At 43.7% G+C, this 20,076-nt stretch overlaps 1 protein-coding gene across 2 annotated transcripts in view; it reads right to left on the bottom strand.

The window, feature by feature from the left end:
- Positions 1 to 3,609: 3,609 nt before the first annotated feature.
- Positions 3,610 to 20,076, bottom strand: part of AMFR (autocrine motility factor receptor) — a 47,395-nt gene continuing 30,928 nt past the window's right edge. Inside the window, exons 13-14 of one of the 2 annotated variants that reach the window (XM_019535636.1) lie at positions 8,904 to 9,088; positions 3,610 to 5,246 (exon numbers count right to left, since the gene is read on the bottom strand). In XM_019535636.1, the coding sequence (XP_019391181.1) occupies positions 5,099 to 5,246; positions 8,904 to 9,088 (333 nt within the window). In that variant the 3' untranslated portion in view covers positions 3,610 to 5,098. The remainder of the gene's footprint in view (positions 5,247 to 8,903; positions 9,089 to 20,076) is intronic. The other variant, XM_019535637.1, reaches the window with a different exon arrangement.

The following is a 20,076-nucleotide window of genomic DNA, read 5'->3' as shown; positions in this document are numbered from 1 at the left end:
TGGTGGTGGCAAGGGTGGGAGGGTTGGCAGATACCGCCAGCAGCATTGACAGCGGCCAGCAGCGATCGGTGACCGCCCACAGATGCTGCTGGTGGTGTCAAGGGGGGAGGGGCAGCAAGCGGTGACTGCCCGCAAGCGCCACTGGCAACAGCCAATTTCAGGGGGTGTACACACACTAACGTGCACCCCTATACATCACCAGTGATTTTCCAGGCAAAGAGGCCTTTGTGCCCTTGAATTCTCTCTTACGAAGATCCTCTAGATTTACCCAGGATCACTTTCCAGAATTCCCCTTTCCAGGCAAGGAGCTGCTGAACTTGGGTCAGCTTAAAGATGGGCATAGTAGGGCTGTGCAAAATTTCCCTGGCTGTTTTATTTCAATGCTGTTTCAACTCGTTTCAAGCTCGAAACAGTGAAATTGAAACAAAATGAAGGGCTTCAAAACAGCTTCAAATGAAACAAGGGCAGTCACACAAAGACAACCTCACGCCTGCTTCTGGTCCTGGGTTACAAGTATGGCCCTGTGCTCCCGCAGTCAGGCGATGTAGCCCAGGGCCACATGGTGCAGAAGCAGGCAGGCAGGGAAGCAGTGAAAGCTGGGGCAGGCAGAGGCTTCTAGTTGGGAGGGGCAGAAGGGGGTTGGGGATGGGGCAGGGCTGGACCAGCCTTGTTCCTGGCTCCTATTGCCCCTGTCTTGTCATCTTTGATAGGCAGCCAGGAGCAGATAAATATTAATTTCCTAAATTTTTTTTAGGGGTCCCACAGGCTGGATAGAATGGCCTGCAGGCCAATTTGCCTTCCCCTGGTATAAAAGGAAAAGCTAATACTAGCTGGATTTATTACAGGAAACCAACTGGATAAGGAGGAGAGATGCTCAGAATAGAGGCACTGTCCTGTGCTAGGCCAATGAGAAGTTAATAACAAGCTCACACATGTACTCCAGGATCAGTGACTGACATAGCCTGCTCTGACTGCAGGCCACCTTGGGCACCCCGAACTAAAGAATGTTTTGAGTAAAATTCAGTACTGAGCAAGCCACAGCTCCATGACTGAGATTAACATTGTCGTACAAAAGAGATGCGACTGGCTACCCCTTTATTCTTTGTGCCTAATTTATTTGCTAACCTATAGGTGAAGTGAATATTGATACGTAAGGGAGCTCATTTATAGTGGAATCTACTGACCTGTGGAACAATCTCCTAAAGGCTTTGGTAGCTTCCCAATGGCTTTCAGTTTTAGAACTTACCTGAATGAGGCACTAGAAAATGCAGTAGACGATAAATGAATTTGACTTCTATCCTTACAGGAGCGGGGACTATACACTGTAATGATGTTTCTTTTCATGGGATCTAAGATTTCTACTCGTTTCATAACTATTCCTAGCACATGCATGCCAAATATTGTAAGAAAAAGATATCAATTTTTAATCACTTTCCACAACCATTTCAACTAAAAAGTGGACCGTTTCTCTATCTGAAATAGACAGCCTGCCACCCATGTACTTTGAGGCCTACTGTCCAGATCTTATTCAGATACCAGGGATAGCCTCACACACACTGTAGATCCAGGTATATTTAGGAGTGCTAATTAGCTGCATTACACTAAAATAAAATAGAATCTGGCCTATCGTTAGAATGGTTTATCCCAATACTTCAGACTGCACAGCATACCCTATGAATTATGCGAAGGCAATTGAACACCACATGTGGCAGTGTTTGTATGCCATACCAGCAAAACCTTCTGGTTTGCAGCAAGAAAGAACATTTCCTTTCCCTCTTTCCCTTGGCAGCTCTGCCCACTCACTCTGGCTTTTCACTACCAGTTGGCAGAGCTGGGATAAGAGGCTGACACTCTCTCTGCTCAGTATATGCCTGCCAAAGCAGCCAGAACACCTGCCAAGAGCAATGGGGCCCACATGCTGCCAGTCAGATTGATGAAGTAGAGTGGGTCATATAAATAGCTGGGACCCCCCACCTTAACTTTACAGGGGACCTCATACTGAACCTAACAAGGATGTCTGGGAAAGAGAATACATGTCAGCAAAGGCGCAGTGCCATGCCTTGTTCAGTGGGTTGTCTCTTCATGATGCCTGTTGTTTATAATAGATTCCATGAGACACAAGGTGATGGCAGTAACTGTCCGTACAGACTTCTCCACAGAGGGGCACCCTGTCAGGGAAGCAGAGCCAGCATAGAATTGGCAAAAACACCGTCTCAATCCAGCAGTAGAAAGGCTGTTTGTGCATAGAATGACACTTTGCTGGTGTGTTCCAATGTGAGGCTGACATCCAGGGGACGGCTGGGAAAGGTACAGATGATTGAAAGGAATGGGAACAAAGAGGACTTGGTAGCAGCTGGTGGTCAGTCCTTTGTGATATAATAGCCATTTTTGGACAGCATGATAAAGCACCCACACTCCCTGGTGGACAGGGAGTCATGAAGATGAAAGCATGAGTAGAACACTAGACAAATCTGGACACCTTCATGGTTCCAAGTGACAGCTACTTTAGTTACAACGCTATCTATGCTCTCCACATATTTGGAATTTCTTTATGCCACAGAAAAAACATGGAAGGGAGGAGAAATGAAGTTATTTACCCTAAGGTACGGAATCTTTCTGAAAGATTAATCAGTCCTTGTCCCCCAATTTCAGGTTTGTCACACATTATATTCCACTATGAGGCCTCTGTAGGCTGAAGCAGATTGGGTTTGTTCAAGTAGTGTTTAGCAAAGCTTGTGGAGCTGTCTGCGCCAGTGTGATCCATGTCTCATACCAGTAAGTGACCAGAGGAATCTTGGACAACTGTTGACTTTTTGCATGCCAACCATGCTAAGCAACTTGCCAGTGGAGTCGGAGTGCTGCGGCTCCCCTGCAAACTCTTAGGTAGGAACAAGCTCTTTAAACACTCCCAGTACCTTGTGTACAGAAAGAGGAGGACACCCTTTAGCATATGCATCAGTTCTGACAAACCGTCTTTCCTCTAGGCAGCAGAGGAATGAAGATAGGCAATGTATCAGATAAGTGTCCCAAGCAGTCCCACAACATATAAAGAAAACCCTGATGCCTTATTACAGAGGGATTTCACATTCAGAAAAGCTGCCACATGGGAAAGGCAAAAATGGAGGAGCTCAAGGAAACTCAATTCCTCAAGGACTTAAGGAAGCAGAGAAGAAAAGCTCTTGATCTGCTTGTAAGTAAGATTTTCCTTCTACCCAACACATACTGCCATGTGCAGCTAGGATACTCTCCCATTTGAGAGAAGACTCATGAAGACCTAAAATTAAAAAAAAAAAAAAAAAAGAATACTATTTGGCATTTTTAATTGAGCTGAGGTTGCCATGGAGCTTAAAGCTGCAATCTCTATGACTTCCACAGACAACAGGCTATTCTTCTTGCATCTTTCACAGGATTCAGCACTTTGGATTCTACCTCCAAAAGCTACTGCACAGCCAATCTCCTGAGAGTTTGGCAAATATTTTCCCTTTCTTTTTAGCAGAGCAAAAGTTGCCCCACTTTAAGCACTACCAGCTGTAAAGACTAAGGAAATCTATAACAGTGATGTCTAGAAACAAGGAAGGCTGCATTAAGGAAGGATCAGAACAATTTCCAACACTGATCAAGAGTTTATTTTTTATTTTTTATTTTTTAAACAATAAAAACAAACATCCGTGCTCTGAGCAAAACCAAATCACAAAAAATATGTCTTTAAAGTTTACTAACAGGACTGCAAGGTAAGGCTTTCCAAAGAGATTTCTTGAAATAAATTATCTTCACCTAAGCATTTATATGATTCATCCTTTCAGTAAATTCACCCTTAAATGCCCTAAAAACCAGCCGTAAAAAAAAAAAAAAAAAGTTACCAGTAATTCTAGATAATACTTGGTGCCTTCTGAAAGACAGTTATACTAGAACTCACTCCCCAAACATTTAAAAATTAAGCCACTGTCATGTAAAACTCAGCTATGCAACCTAGGTTCCAAATGTGTCTCATGTCAAAAGTTCTTTAAAAAAATTAAAGGAAATGTTAGATTCACTGTGTTGACATCCCCTACGGTCCAGCTGCCTTGATTTTTCTCATCTCTGTACGTCTGGTTAAGCTAATGTATGTATTACTATCTAATGTGGGGTTAAAAAATAAAAAGCAAGACACCACAATTATCTCTAGTCTCTTCAGTGCAGTCTCATTCATCCATCCATCCACGTACAGACCCTTCTCTGCATGTCACCAAGCTCACTGGTTTTCAACTCTGTTCCACTGGCATATTGTAACACTGAATTACTTGCTTCATGCCTCTTTTTCATACTTTTCTCATCAGTCCCATTTCTGTTGCTAGCAATGAAATGCATAAAAATAATGCAGCTCTGGAGAGCGAGCAGAGCCAGAAGTTAGCTTAGTGCAAAGAAGCCCAGAAAGGGTAAAACTAACTTATACAGGGATAACACAAGTGATCAATGCCTCACTACACAACCCAAGGTTATATTTAAGTTATGTAGCTAATCAATCCAGCCTATGAACTAAATTGCCAGCAACATGCTAGAAGACTGCACTGCTCCTGACTTCCAGCATCTAAGGCTATCACTTCTTTCTGCCAGGCTGCAAGCAGTCTTAGGTAATACTTTAAACTCATTCTTGATAAGAGCAGTAACTTGGCAGTGGATGCCTGCTGACCTAATAGGGAATTCATTGCAAATCTCAACACTTTTCCCTCCTGTAATACTCCCTGTGGATGACATCAAGGTAAACATGCCAGCATTCTCAAACAGCTGTTAATTTAGAATATGTCGTCTTTCCCCTGCCTCTGCCATGCAGTTGGCCTACACCTCATGCTAGCACCAGGTATCATGCCTGTGGTTTAGAAACTGCATTTGCTTATCACGGGGGGGAAAAATGTCACATAGAAAAGATTACAAAAAAAGGTTAATTTGTCAGCTGTCCAAACACTATTAAGACCACATGCTTTATACAGCAGAGAGGCAGCCAGCTCGCTCATCAGCACAGCTAGCTGAGCTTTGAAGAGACACGTCCTGCTGGTAAGAGCACAGGATATTTTTTTTTCTTTAAACGTTGCTCACAAGAAGGAGGAAGAGGCAGGGACGGCTATGAATTCTGTTGCATCTGAAGTCTCCGTTCGGCTGCAGCAGCTAATGTTCTGCGGCGCAGGGTGACAGGGTCAGAGGTAACACCCTCAGGCATAGAAGGCCTCTCTGAGGCAGAGTCCTCATCAGAGGTTTTGTTTAAAAAACGCCTATAAAGGGAAACAACAAAAGATGGGTGAAAACAAGTCATCTCATTTTGGCTTTGAATAGTACCTAATTGGCTCATTCAGGGGAGTTCAATTAGGAAAATAAGGGAGCATTTTAGGTAAGGAATACGGGGAAAATACCACATCTGCAGATCCACAAGTAGTACAAACTCCAACTCCCGCTACACTTGCCAGAATGAGCCTATGTTATCCATCATAACTTTGAGATAGCTAAGCGGCATATCATAATAAGCTTTATGATGTCTCTCGTGGTTAAAGCACAGAAGCAAGAGCTCAAAAATTTCAGTTCTATTCTTATATCTATAATAACTAACTGTGCAACTCTGCCAAGTTGCTTAACCTCTATTTTCCCACATGGAGAATGAGGGAAAATTTCTCTCACTAATGTTTTCGAGGAAGCTTTGACAGAAGCTGCTCTCAAGAGGCAAAGGGCTAGTAATGTTAAGAGAGAAAAATATATATATAAATACACACACGAAGACACACACACTCACGTGGAAGCAAATTCCAGACAGGACATCCTAATGTGTTTAAAATTTAGTATTAAATGCAACAATTGTGAACCCCTTAAACTGAAAGTACAGGATGGGACCAGTAATTTTGACATAAATCTAAAGAATGAAATATCATTTGCCTCTCTGTGGCACATCTACACAAGCATCCAACTGCACAGTTCTTACTGTGCAGTCAGTTCCAGCTTTAGCAAGTACTGAATGACTACATGCAATAACTGCCATTACTGCACAGTCCCAACACCGCACAGGTAGATGTCCAACCCTACTGCACAGTAGGAATGAGCTACTGCACAGCTCATTGCGCAGTACCAACAGCATCACAGCTCATGCCCGCCAATGCTATGTCACCGTAGCAATGAGCTATGGTGACAAAGTTAATTGCTACGGCAACAAAGCATCTTGTGTAGATGTGCCCTGTATGAAGTTTAAAACTTCAAGGAAAATGCATCTAGGGAGGGGTATATTTGAGACCAAATTTTCCAAGAGACCATTAAAAAGATACATCCATGACTATTCAAGTATGTGCACAGAAGCATTTGTAGGCATAAAAAAGATAAATTTAATAATGTTAAACTATGTGGTGACACAAAGCTACAATTGCAAATAATGACAATAGGCTTTTTGCAGGATCTTTTTACAAGTGAGGTAGAGGGAAAGAAACATTTTTTCAGTAAAAGTGAGCCAGTTTAGTGAGTTTCTTGTATTGTGCTGTGCTCTTTCCCGCTCTCACTGGGTATTTGTGTTCATCCACAAACTGGTGCTCAGGGTATCACAAAGTTCATAACCACATATAGAATTAGTAAAAGAAAAAAAAATTCAGTCCAATAAACATATATATAAAAAACAGCTGGGCCAAAAGATTCCATGTAAACTAGTCACTGTGTCCACAGGGGTGTAAAATGTTGAGTTAACAATGTAGCCCTTTTGTGTTTTTGTAAAAAGTTTTAACTGATCTAAGCCACTCAATCCCTAAGTAGCCATAAAACCTTGCTCAACCCTTGCAAAGCAGCTGTGTCTAACAATTTTATACCTATTAGTATGTGTATTGCAGGCAAAGCTGAAGTCTGCCAGGAAGGAAGATAAAGGTTTACTGGGAGCAGATTCAGGAGATGCTGTGGTTCACTCATTTATTAAGGACATGATCCAAAAGCTACTGAAGTGGGCAGGAGTCTTTCTATGATTATAGCAGACCTTGGAAAAAGCCCTCGGTTAGGAGGGTATATACCAGGGGTGCCAACTTTCATTAAATTTACAGACAGATCATAAAAAGTAAAACTAAAAATGCCTGTCTGCAAAGTCTGTGAAAGAGAGAAAGAAAAACAATGAAGACTCCTTGTCAGAGGAAAGCCTTGAAGGAGAGACAGGGCACAGTAGTGGCACCTGGTGTCTCAGCAGGAGTGCAGCACCCTATAGGAAGCTTTCTCGCAGGGCTTTGTAGCCCATAATCCCTTCCCTATCAGCCATGTACTGCTTGTACTTCTGCTTGCGTCCCTGCCTGTAACCCTGCTGCAGGTAGGCAGACATAAGTCTTGCTCTGAGGGTCCCTACCATGACAAGGAGGTGGGGGGGTGGGAGAGCAAGGCCAGGAGGAGTAAAGCGAGGGGGGGGATTAGGAAGACGGCACAGTGTGGCATGCAGTCAGGGGAATCGGAGTATACAGGGGATCCCTAGGGTAGGACAGCATGGAATCAGGGGTGCAGCGACAGAGATTTTTTGTGGCCAATACCAATACCTGATTTTTAAGGAAGTGTATTGGCCGATACCAATCTGATTTCCAATACACAGTCCAGCTGATAAGTCTGTTGTGGTGGAAAGGGAGGAAGGAGGGAAGGTGTCGTGGTGGGAGGGTGCAGATTGAGGCCCCTGCGGTGAGGGAGTGGGGCTGTGCCTGGGGCAGACACTGCTCAGCTGGGGCAGGGCAGGGTGCAGGATGGAGCTGTGGCTTGTTCTGGTGTCCACTGGGAGGAGGGCAGCTCCCACCCTGCAAGACTCGGGGGGCGGCCCACGTGTCCCTGGATCTGTGCAGGGTGGCCTGCCCCAGCCTCCGCTGGGAAGAGCTCAGTGAAACCCTGGCCCCAGCCCGCAGCAGCAGCCTGCCCACCCCTGCACAGATCTAGGGGGCACATGACCCCCATACCTTCCTGGGATGTGCGCAGCAGCAGGAGCTGCCACTCTCCAACAAACTATGGCTCTATCCTGCACCCTGCCCTGGTTGAGCAGAGCCTGCCCCAGCCCCACTCCCCACCTCACCATAGGGGCTCAATCTGCCCCCACCTCCACAACAGACTTACCAGCTGGACACAGCTCTCCAAGCTGCCAGGCTGTGCTCCTCACCACCTACATGCTGTACTGCAGCTGCACGCATGCACAGGGCATTTATTGGCCAAATTATTGGCCACATCAGGCAAAAAAAGCTGATTTCCAATACAGTCAATTTTCTTCATAATCAGTGCTGATCTGATGTCTGACCAGTGTATTGGTGCACCTCTACTAGGAATCCAGTGAAAAAGGATTGCCAACCTAGGGATTTTTTTTTTTTAATTTTTTTTTTTACTACTGTGGTTCTTAAACCCTAAAAAGTGAACCGCCCCTCTTCCAAACCCTAGAAGGGCTATGTTTACATCATGTAAAACACATCAGTAGAAATAAATGTCAGTAAAAAATAATTAGTTGTCAGTAGAGTTTGCAGATTATCACTAAAAGTCTTGGGTTGGCAGCCCTGGCAACGCACTGGCTATGATGCATCAGGGTTTAGGTTGTTCCTTCCTAAGTTTTTTTAAAAAAAATAACGCTACTATGATCAAACTGTCCTGTAACTATTGGAGCACAGACATCTGCTGCTTTCACTGTCCTTGGCACTTAAACATGAAGCTGGAAAACCCTAACTTCTCAGTGACTATAATCGTACAAAGGTGGTTAGCTGTTTTAGTTTGAAATCAGGCAAAAAGCAGAGTGACACCATTGAGACTAACTGGTTCAGAGAGGCATGAGTTTTTATAGGCAACAACCTACTTTGTCAGACACTATGAGGATTATTTTCAAGGCTCTGTTTTTCTGTACAACAAGCACCCTACAAGTTATTCTAATTAATCAGTCAATATGAACTGTCAGGGATGAAGCATACTTTCGAGCCTGCTGTAACAGGTCTTCCTTTCGCTGAACTAACATCCGCTGTCTTTCATCAGCCGACTTGGAGAAGCGACTTCCTCTTGCCTCAAAGTCTTCTGTCTCACTGGGCTCTAATTCCATTTCACTGAACTCCACCATTTCTTCCAGCCTTGGATTAAGTTCAAGAGGCACTCTCTCAGTCTAAGATAAAGAAAGGAAAGCAAAAGAGAAACTGCTAACAGGGGCTTGTGTCAGAACAAGCTACAGCCTAATATTTACACTTACTGAAAAGTTTTATCTTATAAAATAAATGTAGGGATATTAGACTCCTTGCTTAGATATCACATTTCTTTGTGCTCTTCAAAGTTTCAGCCAAAATATGCAAAGACAAGTCAAAATATGTTGAAGACAGACTTCCATGAAGCTTTATCTTATCTACAATGTCAGGTCATGCTACTTCTTGTAGATAACACCACTAATCATGAGACTGACAATTTCCAAATACAAAGATGCAAACCTCTCATTTAAACCCCATTTAAAAATGAACTGTGCGTTTCTATAAATAATTAAATTTTTAGATACAACTAAAAAGCCAAGGCAAAAATATTGCTATAATAAGAGGACTCTCCCTCTCTCTGCAATATGGTAGCCAGAGAAAATAGCTAAACAGAAAACCCCAGGGAAAAGGCACAGTAGATTACTTAATAAATTGAGTAATAGCCCCAGTGGCCACTCCATCCTGATACACTGTAAATACTAGCATTCAGCATGTGTTTGGATCTCATGACTTTAACTTTGTTTTTTGTTTTTTTAAGTCCTGCAGACCAAATGCATGCAAACTGCCACTGAGACAGAGCTGAGGAATGAGGCCCTGTTTTGTTACTAATAAACTCTAGTGAGTTGTCAGAGAGATTTTAAACCAACCATCAACAGCACTGTTTTTACATATCTCTGTGCCCTGCTTCTCTTTGGAATGGGACCTTCACATCACACTCGTACCACTGGTGCAGGAGTTCCACTCACAGCTCTGCACTCAGCGCACTGGACACAAACGCCTATTGAAAAGCTCTATGCAACTTTATAATGCCGGATAAATCAAAAGCCTTCTCTGTTCTGTTTACTGCTGTGAGCTGTATCTACTTAGCAGGCTGAACTTGGAAGAATAGATAGATACAATCCAATTAAGCAAGCTCCATCTTCCACAATGTTTCAAACTGTTGCTTAATACACTTGCCAGAAATTGCCAAGTTGCTCAATTTCTTGTCTGATGGAATTTGCCATCCCACTTGAGCAAATATTGGCATTTGTAACAGACAATGCAAGCTACATGGTGAAGGCTTGGAACAATGTGCTTTGTGGGCTGTGGTCAAACTGTGTACATATTCATTGCTATACACATATAGTTGCTTTGGCAGGAACTACTTGGCAAGAGACCTTCAAGCAAGTGGATTGCTTTGTTGCTTTAATGAAGTCACTTTTAGTAAAAGCTCCAGACTGTCATGCATGATTCTTGAGATACTTGGAGGATCAGAATATTGATTCACCAGCATTTCCACCAGAACCAGTTGTGACCACGTGGAACACGTGGTTCAATCGCGTCAAGTACCATGCACAGTATTCCTGGCTCTAATCATGGGTTCGTGAAACTTGAACCAACAGAACAAGGGAATACAGCTGTTCTGCAGGAACTGGCCAGCCTGTTGGCAGTAGCAGACCTGCACAATGATGTGAAGTACGCTGCAGAGAACTGTGGAAGCCTGGTGACAGCACCGGACTTTTTTATACTTCCAGAAATACCAAGTACACAAAGTGTACAACACTGTCTTGGATTTAATTTTGTGGTTGAAGCATCTTGTTTTAGCAACTGATAATGTGAGAGGATCCACAGCTGCTCAGAGTGCTGCTGATAAACTGAGACAGAACAGCATGAAAAGTAAACAGCCAGCAGTTGATTTTCTCTGCACTGTTTGAGCACTGGATCCTAAACAAATTGGTTTAGATTACAAAACTATGAAATCAGAATTAAAGCTGCCCAGGGAGTGTAGCATGTAATGGCCAGTGCATTTAGGAATGGTCAAAGATGGGTTTGCAGATATTGAGGATCCTATTCAGTTGTGGACAGCTGTTGAAGACTGCATTCCCAACCCACAAAATATGCAGTGGTTCTCCTGCAACTCACTATAAATTCATTTGATGTGGAAAGAAATTTCACCAAACTTGGGGTTCTTCTCAGCTTCAAAGTCAGAAAGCTGAAAATGTGGCTGGAATCCTGCAACTATATTTTAACTCCCCAGGGTAACTGAGAAACTTTCCCCTTTGTCCTGCAATAAACCTGGCTTTTGTTGATACATTGCTTGCAAGGGAGTTTGTTCATCCAGTTTAAATCTAGTTGTCCCAGGTTTCTGGGTGGAGGCTTAAGCTAAAGCTAAACTTATTTGAGACCGCTTAAAACTTGCCCCCAGGCCTTACTGCTGCCAACAGGTGCAGGGAATAAACAGCAGGGGTCAGCAATGCTCAGATCCACAAAGCAGGGGCTGGGGGGCAGAAGAAGCACAGCCACAGTTGGACCCACATCCTAGTGCATGGGGGGGAACTGCTGCAAGCAAGCAGTTTTCCTGCACAGCCCCACTATGCCCTGCCACACTGAGTTATACACGCTGCATTGTGGAGGCCCTGGGGGAGGGCAGCAGGGCCAGGAGCAAAAGCCCACAGTGTGTACCCAGCCTTCCCCTGCCCCCCCCCACAGATTTGGGGGGCACAAGTCCCCCCTGCCTCCCAGGAGTGTGTGCTGCCACTGGGAGCCAGCCCTGCCCCCGTCAAGCCCGCAGCAAGCAGGCAGCAGTGGGGGAGCCAACTAGTGCTCCTTCTGCTGCGGCTGCCTTCTGTTGGAGGCAGGAACTGAGCCCCTGGCCCCACAGCCCTGGCAGCTGGGGGCCCCCTCCGGCAAGGCTGAGGGGCCAGGGCCCATGGGCGGGGGGCAAGGGACACATGAGCAGGTGAAAGAGGGACACACCAGCAGGGCTGGGAAGGCTGTGGAGGGGGAAGTGAGGGGTACCATCAAGGCCGGTGGGGGTGTGAGGGGGACCTTTAATTTTAATAACAGATTTTGGGGGTTGTTTGGTTGGGGGGGTTGTTGTTTTTGGGGGGGGTTTATTGTTTTTTTTTTTTTTTACCAGAGAAAACCAGGATCCCTGGGCATGACATGTCTAGTGACATGAACCCAACCTTCAAAGTCATTAATGTGTAATTATTGATGATCAAACATTAGTAGCTACATCTCTCCAGAGGCCTGCCAAGATACCCTTCAAGACTAAAGAAATTAAAGTGAGAAACACATCTCTTGCAGGAGGCGACAGACTGTATAAGGAAATCAGATGTGTTTAGAAGCCATCCCTTTTAGGGAACAGTACAAATCCAGTCTTTGAGAGAAGGCAGGGTAGAGTCACCTCTTACAGAGCAGTTGGGCCCAATTTTTTTGGCAGATGTCCCACAGATCAGTCCCATACCCTCCCTCTGCTTTCTGTTCCCTGCCCTGTGCTCCCTACTCAGAACAGCAAATTGAGCAATTTGCTGCTCTGCCTTTTGCTTCCTGTTCTATCTGCTACTGTGCCCTCTTCCTGATCTGGCTGTGCCTCATCAGGTAGGCCACCCCGTTATACACTGACTAATTCAGAGATGCATACACTTTCTTCAGCAACAGTTTACTTTGGTGGATGCTGCAAAAGGACTTTTTACATGAAAGTCTTTTCATAGTATCTGACAAAGCAAGCTGTTGCTTACAAAAGCTTATGCATCTTAGTCTGTTAAATGTAACTCTACCCTGCCTTCTCCATGTCTTCAGACTAACAAAAGTCACTCACTCTTTCAAAGAACAGAGAATGGAGTTCCATCATGATGACACTTATTCACCAAACAGAGCCTCTCTGCTCAAAAGGAAAGAGTAAAACATTGCATAAGGCCTGCAAGTCTGAGCTTAGAAATTTAATTTATGTGGGAAGCTACTGGACTCTATTGTGATTAAAGTGGTAGCCTCCCCTCCCCCATGTTCCCCCCCCACAAAAAAGAAAACTGCAATGGAACCAAGAACTGCTGCTTACCTATGCAGTCTGAAAGCATACATATTTATACCATGTTTTATGATGATCTTGGAGATGATTAAAAAAGATACTCCCCAATATTTAGTGTTTTCTGAAGGTGGGATTTCCTATGGAGCCCTACTCTGGGGCACATTTGCATGCTGATGTAATAGTGAAGTTCAGACTGCTTCTAAGGAAGTAAATGTGCCAGGAAAGGGTTTTAAGAACACCGTATGCTCAAGTATAGTTTGCAGAAGATGGCAATGAAGAGGAAATTTGAACAGTCATAAATCTGGAGGAGTTTGCCAGCTTTCCCACCCAGCTGCAGGACCAGTTCACAGCCGCACAAACACTGCTCATCAATAAAGGAAGCTACCTCAACTGCCACTACTGGCGTCTCCTGAAGTATCTCACTACACATGACAGCTGACCTACAGGGCTCATGTGAGAACTGAGCTGATGAACCATGACATTACTAAACCACTGTAAGGCAAGTCAACAGTGTTCTCCCACCATGCTCTGTCATATATTATCAGGTCCCCTCTAAATAAAGATGCTGCTGGTCAGAGCTAAACATGGCAACTTCAAGAAGTACATTACCTAAGCCAAAGGCCTGAGTAAGAAGCTTAGCTATCATTTGCCATTCCAGCAGACTGCCCTAACAACTGTAATGCATTAAAGAGGCAACACATGGTCCACATCCGTTTCTACAGCCTAGCTGCTGTGACTCACATTCACTCACTGTGTCCATTTTATCATCCAGATACATGCTGATTGCAGTGTGCTGACAGCAGAAACCTCAAGAGACTAGCAACATCAACATTAAAAAGTGTGCAAGGCACAGATTTCAACAGCTGGTACGCAAAACAAGTCAAGTTATGTCTGTACCAAGGAACACATCAGTGGACCCGGATGACTAACAGAATATCTTTGGAGAACAAGTGACAATGCATCGAAAGTGAATCAAGCATGAAATGTCAGCAGCCAAGTTATAATAACAGTAACACGATAAACTCAAATAAAATAAATGCTCTCTGAAATGCAAACATGACTTTGTATGAGTAACAATATGGAGGGGGATTATATATCACTGAGTCCCACCCCAACTGAGGCAGAGGGATGACATAACTGAGTGCTGTAGGACACTCACAGGAACAGCCTTGGAGCAGGAGACCAGTTGCTCTACCTAACTTTCTGGAATCTCCCAGATGATAGAACAAGAGCTCTCTAGTATCTATTCCACCAAGCTCTGCAGGTGAATCTCCACAATCCCAGTATCAGAAGATAGCAGCTATAGAAAAAAAAAATCAGTTTGGGATTCTCCTGCCCACAGTTACAAAAATTACCAGTCAATGAGCTTAACAGGCCATGTCAGTGAGGACTAAATTAAAAAAAAGAGAGAGAGACTATAAGAGTCCCAGGCAAAAACAAAATGGCAGAAGAAACATCATCCCACCACAATTTTCTCTCTAATTTTACTCAAAAACCAAAGGGTGGAAGACAGGCAAGAATATCAGAATCAAGATAACTCTTCCTTCAGCAACAGCTGAACTACCATTCTTGAAGGAAGCTAGTGTCACAACTAACTTCTCAACCATTCTAGTATTGTATCAAAAAGAATAGACTATGGCAAGACTAAAGTCAGACCAGATTCTCAAGTGTAGCCACTTCCACAATTCAGAATCTATTCCTCTTGCAGACTTCAAGAAATTAACTACACTAAGAGTTTCTGTAAGGGCTGATGGGTTCTCTGTAGCACCTATCCAAGACTAACCATATACATGCTTGGAGGTATGTGTGTGGGAGGCGTTAACTAAAGAGATTCCCAGGCAGCTACTCTAATTAAAACAATTCACTGTTGCATGTATTAAGCCCCCACACATTTAAAAATGGCTGTAGGACATTTTATCTAAACCCCATTCAACATGGTTTAGTTAAAGCACCCCATAGCCATTTAAAAAACGCACAGGAGCTTAATACACGACACTGCGGCAACACCACAGCATTCTAGTTAAGAAGTTGAACAGTCTCAGTTAAATCAAATCTGCTCCAACATGTTCCAATTAGAATGACAAAAAGCACATGTATAGGCAGCCTAAGGTTTTACCAAAATCTTCACTCTCAAGACAGATTAACTGTGCCCTTAAAGGGTTTTCAAAACTTTCCCTTTGGGGCTTAGAAGCTAGACCCCCAGAACTCATGACTAATCCTAAAAGACACCTGCCGCTGGAGAAACAAAGATCCCTTTAAATGACCTTGTTAAATTACATGGCTTGATTTTAAAGTGAAGGAAAGTGTAAGCTTAGAGAATTTGGTTAGAATGACGTGTTCCAGAAAAAAAGGGAAAATGTACAAAGTGTTGAGCAAAGAGGGAGAAGAGCATTCTATCCTTGACTGATGCTATGTGACATTTGATATGGTGCCATAGAAAGAGATTCCACATTGCACCTGACAAAGAGATTGAAAGCATGGTCGAGATTTTTGAAAGCGGCCCGTGATTTTGGGTGCAGAACTTGATGTACACTAATCACAGCTCATTTAGAAAGGACAAGTACTCCATGAAAAAAAAACACTTAGCATTTCAAGGCATGCATCAAAAACCCCCCAAAACAAGTCAGCTTTTTTAATCTTCCATGAATTCTTGTTCAAGTTCCTTAAAATATACATTATAGTGAATCACAAGAAGAGAGGAGGGTTCTCGCATACCAAAGTCAGATACTTTAAAGTATGCCAATTCCCTCACAACACTGATTTCAGATAAAAAATAAATCTTGAGAGTCAGAGGGGGAAGATTAACAATTTTGGATGCTGCAGAGGAACATGAATTTTGAATTTAGTGAGGAGTGGAAGGTTGAATGAAACTGGAGATGATGAAAATTTCAGGTTTCAGGGCAATGCATCTGGCTGAAAAGCTGGCTATGTTGTATATATGATCCCATCAAGGAAAACTCAAAACTTAAAGACACTGGTCACAGATATTCTTCCTGGGTCATCACCACGTGATGAAAGAATTAACATGGACCTGGTCATCAGCATGAAGAGATCCAGGATTTACTAAAAGAGGGTGCAGCACTAGAGATGTGAAGGCCCAGAAAAAAAAAAAAAATGGGGAAAAACAGGGTTTTTTCCTGAGGACTTCCTCCGCCCCCCCCCCCCCAAAAAAAAAAGTTTGGAAAAATTTAAACTTTTTGGAAAAAATTTAAAACATTTTAAAAAACCTCTTATGAAATATTTTCTCTTAGAATGATGAATAAAATGTTTAAGATAAGGTGTTCATATATTTCTACCCTTCACTCCCCCAAAATGTTTCCTAATAACTATGTAAGACTATCTACAATATCAGATCATTACAATTCCTGTACACCGAGGACAAGCAGTACAACACAACTCTCAAACACAAGAGAAAGACGCATTTCTGCCCCAACGGGGCACTGCCGTTTTCACAAGAGAAGGAAGAAGGATTCAGTTCCTTCTTTGCTTGTGGACTTCCTCTATTGTTGACTTTTGATCTAGAGCTTGGTGGATCTGCTCCCGTCCTGACTAGGCCTCAAAGCACAGGGAGTGTACACTGGCAGCAGCATCTATTCGTTCCTGTAGAGATTAGAACCAAGGAGCTTATTGCCCTACTTACTCAAAAGCCTCAGGAAAGGAGACAGAGCAAGTCTAAACATTTGAGTTGGAAGGAACCTGCCTCCTCCTGGCCCTGTGACCTTGAGATCCATAGAAGTACAGAAGCAGCACAAACAAGCTGAAAGAAAGTATATTTCTTTATTGAAAAGTAAGAGTTTAAATTTATCTGAATTCAGTATATTAAACTATATTTTATCTGCATTAGTATTTTTTATAACCTATGTAATTCATAATTGAATTCCCAATAATCCGCTGTTTTGTGACAAATCACCTAACCTTAGCAGTGAGCTGAAGGCTGCAGGGCAGGGAAGTTGCTCACAGTCAACTCTGAGGAGACCTCTCCTCTAGCCGTTACTAAATTTGTATATGCTGTAGCTTAGTGTATATATATATATGCAAGCTAGACACTAAATTACATTTTTCTTTTTTCTCCCTCAGAAAAATGGTGCGATCAACTTCTGGCATATGGAAGCATTTCCACACTGCAAGTCATTCTGAGGGGAAAAAATGTGATTTGCAAATACCAGCAAATGAAACATGCATTTCCACATGCTATTAGGATAACCAAACACATCCTTGTATGTAAGAAGTGTCCAGCAGACATTAAAAAAATCCTTCATGGATGTAAGTGAGGAGGAGGTAGATCATGATGAAAGTGCAGGTAGCTCTTTCCAACATTCTTGATCCAAAAGTCCTCCTATTGCTGCTGCTTTTTCTATAACACCAGCATCACAAAGGGTTGCCCAATCAACTTTCTCAAGTAACCAAATATTCATAGGTGATGCATAGGGGAGGCATATGACCCCATGATATTGGCCTTCACTGGCCAGTTCATGGGGGGCAACCACTGATGCCCCCCTGAGAATGTGGGGGTGCCAAGAGAAGCGCTGGCAGCACTTCTGGGTTTGCCACTGGCACTTACACTGGAGGTGGCAATCAGCCACTAGGAAACCCAGCCCGGCACTCGCCCCAGTCAGTGATCGGCCGCGAGGGGACCCCCAGGATCAGGAGACACCAGTAGCCCATGCAAACAGTGCAACCAGCTACATACAAAAGACTCAATAGCTTAATTTGTAGACAAGATGACACCTGAAGATCAGGAAAAAACTGACCAAGCTCTTGCAAGGGCAATATATTCTTCTGGGACGCCAGTGTCAATAACTGAAAATGAATACTGGAAGCTTTTAAATTACTAAGACCATAATACCGTTTGCCCAGCAGACATTCATATATTGCAAGGCTGGACGGGACCCTGGAAGATCATCAGGTCCAGTGCACCAAGCAGGAAAGATAACTGGGGGTCAGGTGACCCCAACAAGGCAACTGTCTAGTCTCCTCTTTAAGATTTCTAGGGTAGGTGATTGCACAACCTCTGGAAGGAGGAGCTTATTCCACAGTTTGGACACCCCAACTGTGAAGAAATTTTCTATAATATTGAACCTGAATCGATCTTCCAGTCATTACTCCAGGTTTTCCCCTCAGGTGCCCTGGTGAACAGTTGCTCACCAAGCCCTTGATGTACTCCCCTAGTGTAGCAGCAAGCTACTACCTAGTCCCCTCTCAGTCTTCTTTTCCTCAGGCTGAAGAGTCCCAGATCCCTCAGTCTTTCTTCATATGGCTTGCCTTTTAAGACTCTGATCATACGGGTGGCTCTTCTTTGGACTCTCTCAAACTTATCCACATCCTTGTTAAAGTGTAGTGCCCAGAACTGGATGCAGTACTCTAGCTGCAGTCTCACCAGTGCTGAGTAGTGCAGAAGAATCACCTCCTTGGTTTTGCTGGAGAGGCATACCAGAGTATTATTTGCCCTACTGGCTACAGCATCACACTGCCAGCTCATATTCATACTGTGGTCTATTATTACCCCCAGGTCCCTTTCATTTGCGGTGCCAGTCAGTTCGGTGCCGCCAAGCCTACAGGCGTGTTGGGGGTTGCTCATCCCTACGTGGAGCACTTTACATTTTTCAGTGTTGAACATCATCAGATTCCGACCCGCCCAACTTGCTAGCCTGCCTCTGTAGCCTATCTTCAAGTGTGACCACGCTCCTCCATAACTTAATGTCATCTGCAAACTTGGCCAGTGAGCTCTTCACCCCCACATCCAAATTGTTAAAAATGTTGAAAAGTACTGGACCAAGCACCAACCCCTGCAGGACACTGCTGCCCACTTCTAGCCCAGATGACACAGATCTATTCACTAACGACTCTCTGGGTCCTATCCTGCAGCCAGTCTCTCAGGCACCTGACTGTCTCAGTTAAGCCCACAATCCTCCAATTTTCTCACAAAGCTGTTGTGGGATACTAGAGCAAAGCCCTTTTGGAAGTCCAGGTATACAATGTCAACCTGCTCTCTCATGTCCAAGTGGCAAGCTACCTGGTCATAGAAAGAGATGAGTTTGGTAAGGCAAGACCTGCCCACGATGCTAGCTGTCATTCAGAATCTTACCTTCTGCAAGCTTATCACAGATAGATTCTTTGATGAACTTTCTAGGATTTTCCCTATGATGAAAGTTAGGTGAACTGGCTTATAGTTACCTGGGTCCTCCCTCCTGCCCTTCTTGTGGATGGGTACAGCATTGGCCCTCTTCCAGTCCTTAGGGAATTCTCCAGAGTGCCACAAGTTATGGAAGAGTTTTTCCAGGGGTCCCACAATGACTTCAGCCAGCTCCTTCATCACTCTTGGATGAAGATCATCCAGACCCGCTGACTTGTATATGTCTATTTTTTTTTTTAACTGGTCCTAAACCGATTCTATGGCAATAGTAGGAAGGCCTATTCCTACCATGCTCATCCTCTACTCTACCTGGCGTGGTTTTCCCCTTGGTTTGGTGAAAGACAGGAGGCAAAGTAATCATTCAGGAGTTCAGCTTTCTCCTGGGTACCAGTAACCAGCTCTCTTGAGTTGCTGAGTAATGGTCCCACACTCTCATTTGTTGTCCTCCTGTTCCCTATGTACCTAAAAAGGATTTCTTCTTGTCCTTGATTCCCTTTGCTAATTTAAGTTTGGCTGCTGCTTTAGCCTGTCCTATCTGTTCCCTGTAAATGCAGGCCATTGTGGAACAGTCCTCCTTGGGGCCCACTCCAAGCTTCCATTGTTTATAAGCCTCTTTCTTAAAAGGACCGTGATATCCCTGTTTAGCCAAGAGGGCTTCCCAGCCAGTTATCTTTTCTCTGCATAGGAATGGACTTTCTTTGTGATTCAAGGTTTGTGTCCTTAAGAAACAACTCTTCATGCACATCTTTCCCCTTTGGCCCTGGTCCTGCAGCAAGGCATTCTTTGAGCAAGCCTCTTTTTAGAGTCAGAATATGAACGTGTAATGCAATCTGTGCAAGGAAAAAACAAAAAAAAACAACAAAAAAACCCCAAAGCAGCATCTTGCAGTACTTACAGATGGATGGACAAATGAGTGAGCAGAAGGAATCATAAACTCTGCGATGACACCACCTCAACCTTTTTTTTTTTTTTTTTTTTTTTAAACAAAG

This window comes from Crocodylus porosus, unplaced genomic scaffold, assembly GCF_001723895.1.
Source record: "Crocodylus porosus isolate Cpor-Errol unplaced genomic scaffold, CroPor_comp1, whole genome shotgun sequence".
Lineage (NCBI taxonomy): Eukaryota > Metazoa > Chordata > Crocodylia > Crocodylidae > Crocodylus > Crocodylus porosus.
Note: the sequence above shows the minus strand (reverse complement) of the source record. Positions and strands in the feature narration are given on the sequence as shown.